Source organism: Phaethon lepturus, unplaced genomic scaffold (genome assembly GCF_000687285.1).
Source record: "Phaethon lepturus isolate BGI_N335 unplaced genomic scaffold, ASM68728v1 scaffold8552, whole genome shotgun sequence".
Lineage (NCBI taxonomy): Eukaryota > Metazoa > Chordata > Aves > Phaethontiformes > Phaethontidae > Phaethon > Phaethon lepturus.
This window is the reverse complement of record NW_010525490.1, coordinates 4,999-19,813: the sequence shown is the minus strand read 5'-3', so window position 1 is coordinate 19,813 and position 14,815 is coordinate 4,999. Positions and strand designations below refer to the sequence as shown.

The 14,815-nt window shown below is 37.3% G+C and overlaps 1 protein-coding gene across 1 annotated transcript in view; it reads right to left on the bottom strand.

The window, feature by feature from the left end:
* PTPRD (protein tyrosine phosphatase, receptor type, D) overlaps positions 1–14,815 on the bottom strand; it is a gene marked incomplete at its 3' end in the record, with an annotated part of 66,991 nt that overhangs the window by 47,527 nt on the left and 4,649 nt on the right. The window contains exons 4-7 of the mRNA XM_010282760.1: positions 13,836–14,105; positions 12,559–13,140; positions 3,249–3,382; positions 1,817–1,961 (exon numbers count right to left, since the gene is read on the bottom strand). Of these exons, the coding sequence (XP_010281062.1) occupies positions 1,817–1,961; positions 3,249–3,382; positions 12,559–13,140; positions 13,836–14,105 (1,131 nt within the window). The remainder of the gene's footprint in view (positions 1–1,816; positions 1,962–3,248; positions 3,383–12,558; positions 13,141–13,835; positions 14,106–14,815) is intronic.

Below are 14,815 nucleotides of genomic sequence, written 5' to 3'. Positions count from 1 at the left end.
GGGAATGTACCAGCATTTCAACTAACTGGAGGAGGTGGATGGGAGGACAGATGAGAATTATCACATTTGGGTTTTTTTTTACACTAATTCAGTAATCAAGTACTCTGAACATGTTGGTCCCCTTCTACCATCGACTTGTGCAGGAAGTAGAATACAAGTAAAATATCCCTTAAAGATTTATATGCAAAGAAATAAATCCCTGTAGCATCTTTTGCTGAAACCAAGATGAAAGGCAATAGCATATTCTGGTGAATATTGCTAATAAACTCATATAAGTTTATTAATTTTTAATCCATTATATTCTGAAAATGCAAAACATTGCGTTCATGTAACTAAGGATAATCTGTAGATTACTTGTGTAACCAGTTTTATTCATGCATACGCTTTTTTCTTAAAATACAGTTTTTGCAAAAAAGATTTTGCAGTCTTTTCAGCAAATAACCAGTGTCTGCCCACTGAAATCAACTGGATTCTCCTGCTATCTGAAGACATAATGCTGAGGAAAGCATAACGTATTTTTATATTCATGAAGGGAAAAATGGCAACGTGCTTATATATGGAACACACAACCTTGGACCCTAGATTTTTATTTTATATGTACAACTTAAGCAAACTTCACCCAATACAGGAGAATAAGCATGCTAAACTGCTGAAATGTCTCCCAGAATAAATACATACCTTTTTCTTCATTACATTATTGAGTCTGGATTACTAAAACTAAAAGGTGCCTTGCCACTATCTCTAAAACTAGCCTTGTGTTATATAACCATCTTTTATGCTTATTCCAAATGCTTTACAAATGCTTCAGAAGTGCATTTAGCTCTGGTTAAAGGTCTGCAGCACTGTACCTCCAGTCACATAAATTACTATTAATATATAACAATAACGAAGAACGATGGTGTAATCACACCTGTCATGACAGCAAATTAAAATGCCTCATGTCAATTGAGAATCTGAATTTTCTGTTTTGAATAATACTACTTTAAGAAAAGGCCATTTGATTTGAAACAAATACAAACAGAATTGCACCAAGTTTTAAAACAACAGTGTAATGCAAACTGTCAGGCAAGAGCAGCACTTCTGGACATCATCCTTGAGTATCTGATTGTTTTAATTAAGTATTTATTTAAATATCTTAAGGTGTATGTATAAATCCCTGACAAATTTTTGCATCTCATTTGTGATGAGTTTCATGACATTGTTTCCGTAAGCATCCACTGAGAAAACAATTTTCTACTGGTGTAAAAAAAATGACTAAACTTCATAAAAAGCCAGGATTAAAAAAACCTAACTTAAAATCAGAACGATTAGCTAACAGAGAAGAACACTTATGAGGAAATTTTTGGTACAGTCTGAAATATTCAACCTGACCCACTCTACAAATTTTTTGTACTCTAGGGAGATGCTGCAGGAACAACCTAGTATTACAAGAAATCTGCAGACTAGGCAGGTGGAATTTTGTGAAGGACTGTTATTAATGTACACCTATTGCATGATAAATTATTTTATCCTGTTATAGCATAAAATAAAATATGATTATGACAGCATAATATTGTCTCCTTATACACTGGTTTACAGATTTTTTTTCTGAAACTATATAAAAACCACTCATATATTAAGTTGATCACAATACACCTACAAAAAGACACATTTTAGGCATTCTTCTTTTAAGAAGAATTCGTGGCATTAAGCACCACGAATGCTTTATTTTTATTATTTTGCCTTTTTCACTGTTGGTACCTCTCTGGGCTACTGAAAATAATCTCTCCAAGAAATACAAGACAAGGGAACAAAGTTAGTAAGGAAAGACACCTACTTGACTGCATGGTTCTCGCTGAGATTTCTGCTGTTGAAGCACCCAGGCCTTGCGGAGAACGTGCAGCTAGACGGAATAAGTACAAGCTGTTTGGCCTTAAGCCTTGCAGGCGATAAGATGTAGTAGGTTCAGTGGAAACCCGTTGCTAAAGGTAGGTAATAAGAGGATGTCTTGATTAATATTCAGAGACTCTGAATTCTGTATGTTGCCTATAGAGGAAATGCTTTTATACTCTGATGATATCTCCATTGAGAAAAATGTAAATTCAAGAAAATAAATCAGAACAAAACCAAATTAAACCAAAACAAAAATGAATACATTACTTTTGACAAACTCAGATTAAGAAACAATATATTTTAAAGTCAACAGCTTAATGGGTGAAACTCAGAGCCAGAAAAAGTGTTTGACTGTGAGGAAGTAATAATTGTGTGCAAGTATAAAAGGCTTTTCAGACAATAACACAAGAACAAAGCCTTACCTATAGTTACCTCTTACAACAATGAACTACAGGGTTTTATAACAAGAGTAATCTTGGTTTTAACCTCATAGTCAAATTTGTGTTCAAATTATTAAGAAGCAAATTCTTCCAAAGGGTAACTTGTTAAGCAGAGGCATGCACCCTTGTTTGGAGGTGAAATACGGATCTGTCCCCCTTCCACAAAATAAGCTTATGTATTCACAGTAGATGCATGAAGCCACCATAAACATAAGCTTGGCTGAAGCATCAGCAATGAGTTGATGATGCAGGAGAAATCAATGAGGCTGACACCCTCCTGCTGCCTTCTAAGACTGCTGGCTTCGTTCTTTTGTCTGAGACTCTTGGCAGTATCACATGGTTTCCCTATCAGCAGAACAGTTTATTCTAAAGTCTACAGTACTAACACCACACAGGCCCTCAAACTGAAAATTCTTTAAGAAACAATGGTCCAGAAAAAGTGCATAGCAGGTTTATATCTTTAGGAAAAAAACATTATTTTATTCTCAAATATTACTGAAACATTCGAGAAGCTTGAGAACTCTCTTACATGGTGCCAAAGAGAAACAAAAATTCTCTAAGGCTGAAAATAGACTTCAAAGTCCAAGTATAAGTGAAAAAAATCCTAATGAGTCCATAACATGCCCCAAAACACTTCTGCTTCCAAGCCTTTGCCGAGGAACAGTCTTGGAGAGACATGATCAATGTCTGAAACTGGATGCAGCTTCTGTGCATGACACATTGTGAACAAGAGCAAAGTTCCACTGCCTGGTAAACATCATCAGCATTTTCTGCTGTTTACACACCCTCAGTCTATCACCAGGCTGACTGCTAGCTTTAACAAACTGTTAAACATGAAGGCATTTGTACTGAAGAAAGTTACTAATCCATAAATTCTAAATCGTTGCAGTATTTTATGTCTGACTCATTAAAAAGATATGTAGTTTTTCCACTTACCTCTTCCCCATGCTCCCCATCTTTGTAAACCAGTTCATAGCTGGAAACGGTGTCAGAGCGTGGAGGTGTCCAGGAAAGTAATATGCTTGTTTCAGACTCAGGTTCCGCTTTGAAGTTCAAAGGCTGACCAGGCACTAAAGAAAATTTGAGCAATGTTTATTTGGCTAGTTCAACACTTATCTTTCAAACCTTTTAAGCTATTATGTGAATATTTCACACAATATTACTTTTACTGAACTTAATAAACTTAAACAAATTGATTAACTGTACTGTGAAATAAATCAATCTGAACTCAGAAAAAGAGTAACAATATATTTAATTCACACATTACAAATTATCAAGGAGTTCAGATAGATGTTTCGTAGTGTAAATAATGCATACAGAACTGAACAGAATCTTTGTGATGAATACCAGCAATCTAGTAACGTGTGTATGAAATGGTGAATATATACCTGTATATATGTGTGTATATATAAGGAAATGCCAGTATTACATAAGATTGGCTGGAATAGTCAAGAAGAAAGTGTTAAAACCATTACATGCATTTCCAAACCTGAAAATGGTTTGCTCAGCTCATAAACAACTAAGATAGTAAACACATCCTGCTCTTTAAGAAGATGTCTAAACATTGAATACTTTTGTAACCTGAAGAAGTTATAACCTACTGAAGAGATCTTCAGTAATGTTCTCATTAAGTGACATATTTCTACCTTTTTAATGACTGGTATTTTTACCAATATTGCTGAATTTCTAGTAACAACACTTTAATTGCAAGAACTGAAAATGCAACTTCGATTCCGGTAGTCAGGAACATTCTCTGTTGTTATGTCTTGTGTAACGGTCACAGAAATTATCCTGACTAAATGTTACCCTCATTTACTTCTGCAAATCTATGGCAAATAATAAGGTTGACTGGGTAAAGACAGCAAAATATAACCCTGTCATTGGAATGTATACAATCATTTTGGCACCCAAATTCTAAAACATTACTTTCAGTTAATAGGGCTGATGATAAGGCATGGAAGAGCCTTCCACAGCATTTCTAGCTTTTCAAGAATAAAATGTGGCATGCTCTTATTTTTTAAGAAAAAAAAATATACGAGGCATTTCTTAGCACATAACTGAGAACAGGTGTGAAAAGTAGGATGTGACAATAATGATTGTTTCACAATAGTTTTTCAGGGTAGAATTTTATCATGGCATTAAAAGTATGTTTCTTTTGTACAGTAAAAGACTTAAAACCAACATGGAGCAAATGGTAAAAATAATTTGTGATCGTAATTCTTATCTTCCCCAGACTTCTACAGAATGCCATTCTGAGGATAACACTGCCCTTGTCTACTATAGTGCAGGTTTGATATCTAACCTTTAAACAGACAGATAACCTGTCAATCTGAGGTGCATATTCAAGCTCCTGTGTGGAGGTTGCAAGTCCTTACCATTCACTTTTTTTTTTTTTACGAAACAGGACAAAATAGAGAAGAAAGGTTGTAGAAGGATGTTGCCTATTTCTGAGGGAATGAGTGAGGGTGAACAGGAGACCAAGCCTCTTGATGGGAAGAAAAAAGGATGGGAGAAATTAACTATTTTTATAAAAGATGTCTGGTGTAAAAAGAGACCACTTCCTCGGTACTGCAAAGTGGAAAAGTAAAAAGATCACAAAGCCCAGGAAATACCAAGAAAGTATTTTTGACAGAAATACTTTTATCCTTTTAAAATTGAATGGATTTGAAATGAAGAGGGAGAGGGTAGGATAACTGGATAATTCCTAACTTTGAAACAGATTCTGAAATACTACTAGATCAAACTTGAACTTGGCAATCTATAGCATAGTTGTATAAACACATTTATTAGGTGAATGTTACAACTTTTTAGGTTAGCTGCCTCAAAACACTCCTGACTACCAACCAGACAACAACTGCAGATTTTCCTCCTATTGCACGCAGCTTAAAGTAGATGTGGAGCCCCACTGCAGCCTTGCCAAAACTTAATAATACAATCTGGAAGCTAGGCAGCTATTTGGAAGTGTTTATTTTGCTACAGGTTGTTCCAAATGTATCTCATGAAACTCAGGTGGGTACCTCGTTGTAGGCATTTTGTTTGCTTAATCTGACAAAAAAAACAAACCTGGTAAAACTGACTTGTGTAAAAAAATACTTGCTTCAATTTGTTTCAAAGGATAGGGAAAAAATTATTTTGGCACAATAACTGAGCAGGACAGTTGGAGTTACAAAATCATCTTTGCCTGGTCATCAAGGTCAAACAGCAGCTTCTATTATCTGTGCCATGCTATCCATCTTGTGTCTCTACCAGTGACCTGGAGGAGGGGATGGAGACCACACGTTCCAGGTTTGCAGATGATATTGAGCTCGGGAGGACCACTTGACACACTCGAAGACCAGGCTGCTGTTAAGAGGGAGCTGGAGAAGGGAGGGGAACATGCTGATGGATGGTTCCCCATGAAGTTCAGCAAGCCCTGTCCTGGTAAGGCAGATTGCTGCAGGGACGCAGGCTGGGGTCAGGGAGCAGCTGTAGGGGTCAGCCCTGGGCCCTGGTGGGCAGCAAGCTGAGCTGGGACCAGCTGTGTGCCCAGGTAGCAACAAGGGCCAGTGGTGCCTGGGGTGGCATGAGCAGGAGATGGCCCCGACAGCCAGGGGAGGGCATTAACTGTCCCCTCTGCTTAGTGCCCCTCAGACCACATCTAGGTACTGCATCTGGTTTTGGGCCTCAGCAAGATGGCTCTGGGCTGGGGCCCTTGCCCTGCAAAGAAAGGCTGCAGGACTGGGGTTGCTTCAACTGGGAGAAGCAACTGGGCTTTGGCAGCACCCAGCAGGATCCCTGGCACTGATGGGAGGGATGGAGGAGACACAGCTGGGCTCTTCACAGCGGTGCATGGCCGAAGGGCGAGAGACAGTGGCACAAGATGAAACATGAGAGGCTCATACTGGACATAAGTAGAAGCATTTTCCCCATGAGGACAGCCCAGTAGTGGAGCCAGGGCCCAGGGAGGTTGGACCATATCCAGGCTCAGGAGGTTTTGCAACTCAACTGGGTGAAGCCCTGAGCAGGCTGGTCTGACCCCAAGGCTGAGCTTGCTTTGGGCAGGGGCCAGAAATGGAGACCTCCCCAGAAGACCAGCCTGCCATCATGAATTATCCTGTGATACTATGATCTGTGCTTAATGTATGGATAGATGAATTTGAGAATACAGCCAGGCAGTAATAGTAAATGACCAGTCAAGAGATCCATATGAAGGCTGGTACCATAGGTTATGATAAATATGGAGACAGATGAAGAACAAAGGGTACTTCCTGTCTGTCTGCACATTTTAAGATCCTCATCCTCCCAGCATTCCTTTAGAAAAACACCACCAACCCTTTAAAGTCTTAGGTCTGCAATTCTCTATCATTTATAAGACAAATTGATGGTTAATTGTACTTTCCCAATTCCTGTTTGTCAAAATAATATCTTGCTGCAAAATCTAGTCTCCCCTCAGATTTTTCAATCACATTTAGGCAACTCTGAAGCTGAAAACACTGACAAGAAGAAAGAGGTCACAGGAAAATCTGCATTACTCCAAAGACATAGAGAAGATGAAGAAGAAACAAAACAAAATCAAAATAACACAAACTAAACAAATTGTATTGCTGATAAACTCTGGTACGGAACCCAAGGCTTAAGTACCAGATAAGGAAATGGAACAATAACTTTTAAACTACTTAGTATTTAAGCCTAGAAGAAACTACATCAGTTCTAAAATTCTTTAGTGGCACAAGGGAACTAAGTCAAGCTGAAGGAGCTGACAGACGGTACTGGTATCCTTCAGAGACAGAAAAAACCTAGGGAAACTGGAAAATCTATGCAAGTGGACTTTATACTCTTGCTGAAGTGTTTTTAATTACATAGATTAAATCCAACTTCTGTATTAGTGCTGTACACGGTGAGCTCACTGAATGGAATCTTTCTGCATGATCATTGTCTCAATATTGTCTTTTCTGCTTTGGGGTCAATGTGCTCTACAAATGTACGTTAAAACGCGCAACTTCCCTGTGCACTGAGTATACCTCTTCTTATTTCTTGCGTGTAAACATGACATAACTTAGGTAGTATGCACAATGAAACACTACAATGCAGTGCTAAAACAAAGAACAAAGTCCAGAATTACTCTTTTGAAAACTTTATACCAAGTTCTACGTCTTCGCTTGCCTAGTCCTCCATGTTTATTGCTGGGTAACCAGAAGCAAACACGGATTGCTGGACCTTGTCCTGCATATGTGGTTCTATGTCCATCTGTGATTCAAGTGCCAGAACAGAATCATGAAATGGGTTCTCAAATCAGAAAGGCACTTTAGTTCTCTACACAGCTCCTCAGCTGGCTTAACCAGAAAAACACTCTAGGGCTGTGCTGGGTTTGCAAGTGATGCTGGAAAAAGAGGGAGAGTCTCCAGGCTAGAACGGGGCCCATGACATTGCTAAGGTGAAATCCATACCTTGAACAAATCTCAATCGATTCAATTCAGAAACAGTTTTGCAAAGGACAATAGATTGATCAAGAGAATTTACAATCAGTTTGGAACTGTAAGGGACCAAGAGTTCATGCTGCTTCTTGCTCTGGAAGAAGCATGAAGTTCTACAGACAAGCTCTTAAAATTGAAGAGTTAATATGCTCTGGAATTTTTTCTCTGTAAAACAACACTTGTACTTTTTGAAAGACCAAATTTTCCTGGAATATAATTACAAAATAAAATGGGTAATGTAATAACTGTATGTGCACCTTGCTTTCCCTCTGCCTTTCTGCTACAACAGAAATAACCTCTTCAAATGAGTCTGAGGGTAGCTGAGGCTTGCAGTTCTGCAGTATCAAATACAGAATCACAGTATTCAAAATAATTAGCTACAATACATTTTAAATGTCAAAAAAACATAAAAAATATTGTGAAAAATAACCAGAAATAGATACATCACATTCTTAAAATAATATATGTAACTGACATTGAAGGAGCCCACAGAACAAAATAAACATCCTGGTCAGTCTTAAAGACAGAGTCCACATAGTTTTGTCTGAATGACAAGAGAACACAGTGAAGAGATGATATGTTCTTCAGCATAATTCTGTCTACACTCTATTTGTACAGTGCAGCAGTAGAATCATCTTAAAATTATTTCATGTTCCATTCCTCCATACTTAAGTTCAGTGACAAAAGTAATGCATGCACATTTCCAGCTTTGATCCACATATTTGCAAAAGTCAGAATTCTGGACTAGAAAAAAAAAGATTAAAAAAAAAATAATAAGAAAGAATCTCATATCCATACCTTATTTTGTTTTCTAACCAGAAGGAAGAGAGGGAGATTAAAAGCCAGAAAAAATCACTGTGTGAGGGTAAGATCTTCAAAATTGGTCTCATCATGTTAGCATTTAAATGAAGTAAACACAGAGACTGAGGCACTTAACAGAAGTTAACTGTACTTTGAGAGCAGAGGGGTTATTCAAAAGCTGAAATATTTTTTCCCACCTGACCAGAAATGTTCCTGAAGGGGAATTTTGTCACTTAAAAGCCATACTTCACCCCACCTCAGCTCCAAATTATTCCCCTTCCACCTGCTTCCCTGCATCAAAATTGAGTTTCCAGCTGCATGCTCTCAACCCTTCCCTTGTGGAAGTACATTTCTATGAAATGCTTCACTGTAAGACTAGTACTGTGGAGTTGCAGAGATATGAAGTTTCCTTGTTCCTGTGTTCACGAAAAAATTTGAAATGCCTGGTAAAGTAACTAGCTTGCTACTATACAGAACTGTATTCCCTTGCTACAAATTCTCTTCTAAATTTCTGATCTTCTTTTACAGTAAGAACTCCAGAACCATTAACTCATTTCCCTTAAGCAAAGACTGTTATGTGCCCTGTAAGTCAGATACTTGACCTTCTCATTACTGTCCTTTTCCATATGTACAAAAGATTAGCCTTTTATAACTGTAATAATCCTTAGCCTTCAAACCACTGCCAATCCTTGGTTTAAAATTAACAATATGTTTTATATTGTAAGTTCTTATTTAAAGAAGCATATGTTTACAGGTACACATTAATTTCCCAGAAGTGCTTTTCTCTCTCTCTTTCTCCAATACTCCACTACCCACTAGACCCCAGGTATGTCTCACTCTCCCCTCTTTCTAAGCTCAGAATATAACCAGGATTCTCTGAATTCCTTCAGTAGCCATCCTTTGTTTGCACATCAAAAACCAAATCCAAACCCGGGCATTCAGTTGAAGCTCAATAATTTTCCTGGTACACACAGGTTAAAGTATGTGGCTCAGAGAGCATGTGAACTTCTGATCAGTTTAAGCAAAAAAAGGAAACAGGAGAAGATACTCAAGACGTGTGTCTCCTAAATGGAGACAAGCCAACAGAGCTTTTGTTTTCCAGTGAAGTAAAGAAAAAGGAAAAGAAGTATCACACTAAAGCTTAACCAGTATTTCTTTTTTCTAAAATTTGGTGTTAGTAAGTAAATTCACCTAAATAATATACTGGTCCTGACTCCATCCTCAGGAGAATCAAATCCTTCAACCCAAAATGCAGAATAAGGACTTCCTTAGGTGTAGCTTTTGGAGTTGATCTCCCCTTATTCAAAAGGCTTGGCTCCACAGCTGTTTTCTGATTACTTAATTTCTTAAAATGGTGGGGTTTTTTACAGTAAAGAAAACACTGCTGAAAACAACTGGGCAGTAGGACATACCTTTTCCTTAAAATGCTTAAGCAGAATACCGAAACACAAAATTGAACATAAAACTTTTTTTTTTACATTTGGTTGTCTGAAAAATGCTGCTTTCTCTTCCCCTCAAACTACATGTTCCTAGTTAATATTTTAATTAGAAAGCTAACTTTCACTGTCAGCAGAGTTTTGGCAAAGTGAGAAGCCACTCATACAGCCATTTCAAAAGAACAATTCTGCTGTACTAAGAAAGCAAAGATTCTTGTAAACAGGCTTTTTCAAGACAAATTTTTCATTTTTCGTAATCTATCTCCAAAGATCAGAATACAGATAAGGGAGGAAAACTTTGAAGGAAACCAAGCTAACAGACCCTGTAAGTGACAGCTGTCAATCAGATTTTGTTGTACATATGCTCCAATATCCCCAAAGTAAGCACAAGGGTTAAGCTACATGTTTACAAAGATAGGCTTATTTGTTTCAAAAATAGGAAAAAAAAAATCAAAACATAATCATCATCCAATTCCTATTTTTAGTCTTTTACATATGTTTCCATTAAATCCATTTCCACTGTTTTAAAAGGCACTTTATAATTCACTATATTTCATTGGATGTTTTTCAGCTTGAGAGAGACTTAAACCAAAACAATCATATTCAGATTTAGATAACAGCAAATCTGTAAGAGAAGGGCAAGGAGGGCATTTTATTCTGCAGTGTTCACTGAAGAGAAACTGCTAGATAGCAAGATGGGAGAATCTTCATTTTTAAACATACTCTGAGCTGGAGAACTGCACTAGATTTTCTTAGCTGTTTTTCGCTTTTATGACTTACAGTGTTCATATTTCAAGCATCAGTATCAGTGCTTAAAAATGCCTCCTGTATGTCACATTTTTGGTTTTCTTTTGATTTTTAACACAGTCACAAATAAACAACGTCAAGTAATCTCTGTTATGAAGTTCGAAACATGTATTGAGAATCCCTCCTGCATTGTTAACGTTGTCATAATTTCTTTCGATAACAACAATAATTGGAAACAGATGGGCATGTTTAATGGCAAGTTCTAGAAAGGTTTTAATAAAACTGAGCTTTTCTGAAGTGACCTCAGCAAGTAATGTAGCTTGGGCGGGTCCAGCTGAGCCTCAGTGCTCACTATTTCAATTGCTTCATCCTTCTCTGGGGAAGCCATGGACAAACTCTTGATAGTCTAAAAAGGTTTACAGTTGTAAGTGAAAACACAGATGAGGAGCTCACTAAACCTTCTTCTTTAAAAGCTTTTTGCTTATGGATTGGAAAGAAAGTCAGATGCCAATATTAAAACTAGTCCCTGAAAAAGGTTACAATTACCAGAATTAAACTATGTTGTACATATTTACTCTGCCATGTGCACACAAACACATTTTAATGTACCACTAGAAGGTCTAAAAAAGTTCATTTAGTAACTTCTCAGCTGAGACACTGCAAAAGGTTAACACCTAGACCTTTGTGTAATACAACACAGGTTCCAGGACAGTACCTCAATTTCTATTCTTTATTAAATGCATATTGGTAAAATGCAGAAGTAAAAAGTGGATGAAACATAACTGTCTTCAGTTACATGTTGGAGATACATTTTTTAAGAAATTGAGGGATGCTAAATTCTTCAACAGGCAACCTTCCAGTACTAAAAAAATCAAGTAGTATTATATAATATTTCTAGGCAATCACTGACCTACAGTAATACTTCATACAGTTTTCTGTAAACCGATAGACAAAGGGAAATTTTATTTCTTATTGCTACAATAAAACACTTTCTGCAATGTTGCTCCACCAGAGCTTCTCATTTTTGATTTCATAAAAATTCTCTGCAATGTTTTTCGCTATGCTTGCTTACCTTTTCCTGATAAAAAATTCATTGCCCTAAAACTCCTGTACAGAAACAAAACAACCTAACTTGCAAACACAAAACAAGAAAATGGTGACCCTCTTGTATGCACTTTGTAGGGGCAGGTTGGATTTGATTTATAAATCCGAAGTGTACAGAACTGCTTGCTTGAACATACACAAATATTTATTGGGTTTTTTAATGCTTTCTGTTTCATGTGTTTTCAGAACCTTACCAGCTTTTGGAATACACATGCAGTACACATACATTTTAAATTTCCAAAAGCAAGATTCACTAGAGTGATGTAGCATTAGGGAACCACAAGCTACCTAAACAAAACCCACCAAAACCCACCAACAAAGGTAACTCATCAAAGCAAGCTGTGAAGTACTTGACAAATATTTTTGGTGCACAGAGCACTGCCAAATAGAAGCCATAATGTTTGGCCACCTCAGGATGAAGGTCTCCCTGAGACTTCAGTTAAACTTCAGTTAAACTTCTTGAAACCGATAAAAAAAAAAAAAAAAAGAAGGTGTGAGGGGATAATTTCCACTTTTCAATGATAACTCGCAATGTGGAATTGAGAAAAGGTTATTTGCCAAAGCTGCCTGAATAAACTGTCTATCCTTGAGAGGAAGTTCAATATATTTAAGTTCCCTTGAATATTTTAAGCTCAAATTCTCACTCTGCAAAATTTCTGCATATATTTAATTTTTTCACAGAAGTTCTGTTCATTGCTAGCTTACCTCCTGTTTGAGTGATGACTTGAATGTCACTAGAAAGTGGTCCATCCCCAACAGAAGTAAAAGCAAGAACCTTCACAGAGTATGTTTTCTGGGGTACCAGATTCCCAATAGTGGTAATATGGCTGTCAGCCACATTGTGTTTCATCCAACTGTTGACATGTTGAGTGGGATCCATGGTATAATAAACTCTGTAACCTTGTATTTGTCCATTGGGTTCCTCAGGTTCTTCCCACTGTACCAAAATGGTGGTAGAACTCAACATACGGGCCTGCACATTGCGTGGTGCACTTGAAGGTGCTTGCTCTGAAGTCCTTGTTGACACAGGCTCACTGGGTGGCCCTCGTCCAATGTTATTTACAGCAACTACCCGAAATTCATACTCTGAATATGGGCTTAAACCAGCCACGCTATAGCGTGTTGTGGCCACCCCATCAATTTCTTTATACAGCTCCTCGGAGTTCTTGGGTTTGTGTTGAATTATGTAGTAAGAAACTGGCTCAGGGTTTCCAGAATCCCAAGTCAATGTTATGCTCGTCGCTGTGCTTTCTGTTACCACAGGTATTCCAGGAGGTTTGGGTAGGGCTAAAGATAAATACCAAAATACACAGTTAGCACTGTGTAACAGTAGATAGTATTACAATAAACGGCTTAAAAACCAAAACAAACAACAACAACAAAACAGGAAGATTAAAATGGAAAGAAGGTGTTATCTGTTCAGAGCAAGCTTTTGGCAATTAAGATTTACTCCAGAAATCTATTAGCAAATCCTCAAGTTTGGTAGTGTAAAGTTTATTTGATATAAATTGATACTGACTATTCTAATAGATCACGTAAACATATGGACAAGAGGAATCTTATAGACAGATAGTGCACCATTACAGTTTAATTTTCAGATATTTTTGGAACCTCTAGTTTCCAATTACTCACTGAACATGATATTTGGACACGCAGAAAGTCTAAAAATCAAATGACTTGTTCTTAAAGGCTCCTGCTGTTGACATGTATATGAAAGACTACAAGATTCATTATTTACTTGAAATGAAGGCTGGGAGCTAGACACAGAATAATGAAACATTATGATTAACTGATTTATTAGTACTATTGCTGTCAGAATCTGTATTTTGTCTTATGCCAGTGATTGGCTGGAATATTTACCGTCTTGATTTAAGATGGTAAGACGCATTTAGTCTCTTTCAGTGTAATGTATTTGCTCAGAATATGGCAATGAATGAAAGAAAAGACTGAACTATGTCCAAATATATGTGCTTGGGATATACCTTTGACAGTTATCTGCGCTATTGCTTCTATAACACCAAGGGTAGACATAGCAACACAAGTATAGTTTGCAGACTGCCTGACATCATTAAGCTCAAGGACGTTCCTCCCTATTGGCATATCATCCTCAGGTGTCAAATCTTCTGCTCCTAGCATCCATTTCACATATGGCATTGGTGACCCCACCGCAACACATGTGATATTTACACTCCCGCCAGGCATTATCTCGTGATTGGTGGGGGGGATAGAGAACCTCGGTGGGACCCGTCGAACTGGAACAAAACACAAAAAAAGGTAATAACATATACAAAAAAAGAAACTGAGTCTTGTATACGGACTACATGCAGTGTACAGACACAATTTAATGTTTTAACGTGTTATTCTGATCTACCAGAAAATATGCATAAAAGAAATACAAGACTAAACAAGAATTTTGTCTGCACACAATGTGAATTGTTCTGTATTTACTGGAGGATATTATTAGGTATATTCATACAAAGGCTGATTCCGACCTATTAGCGCCCCACAGTTAACTAACTACATACTAACAACACACAAACACCATGCAAGAGATACACACACGCACACATGAGTGTGCGCGCACACAAACGCACACATATATATATGCATTTTATATGCCCATACATATATATATGCACAGAAGAAAACTGGAAGGTCAACAGCATGCTTGAGTTGATTACCAAAACCAACTTCAGTGCTGCGTGCTTCCAGCTGATGTGAACAAATGTGCTAGGCCACATTGTCACATCACAGTCCTGGAACACATTGCCTACAGTACATTGAAAGTGCAATTTCATTTGCTTTCAGACTCAAAGTAGATGCAGCCTCAAGACCTCACACTAACACTGGAACAAACATTAAAAAAAATATAATTACACACAGATACAAATATATATATATACACATATATACATATATATATATACAAATATACATATATACACATATATATATATATATA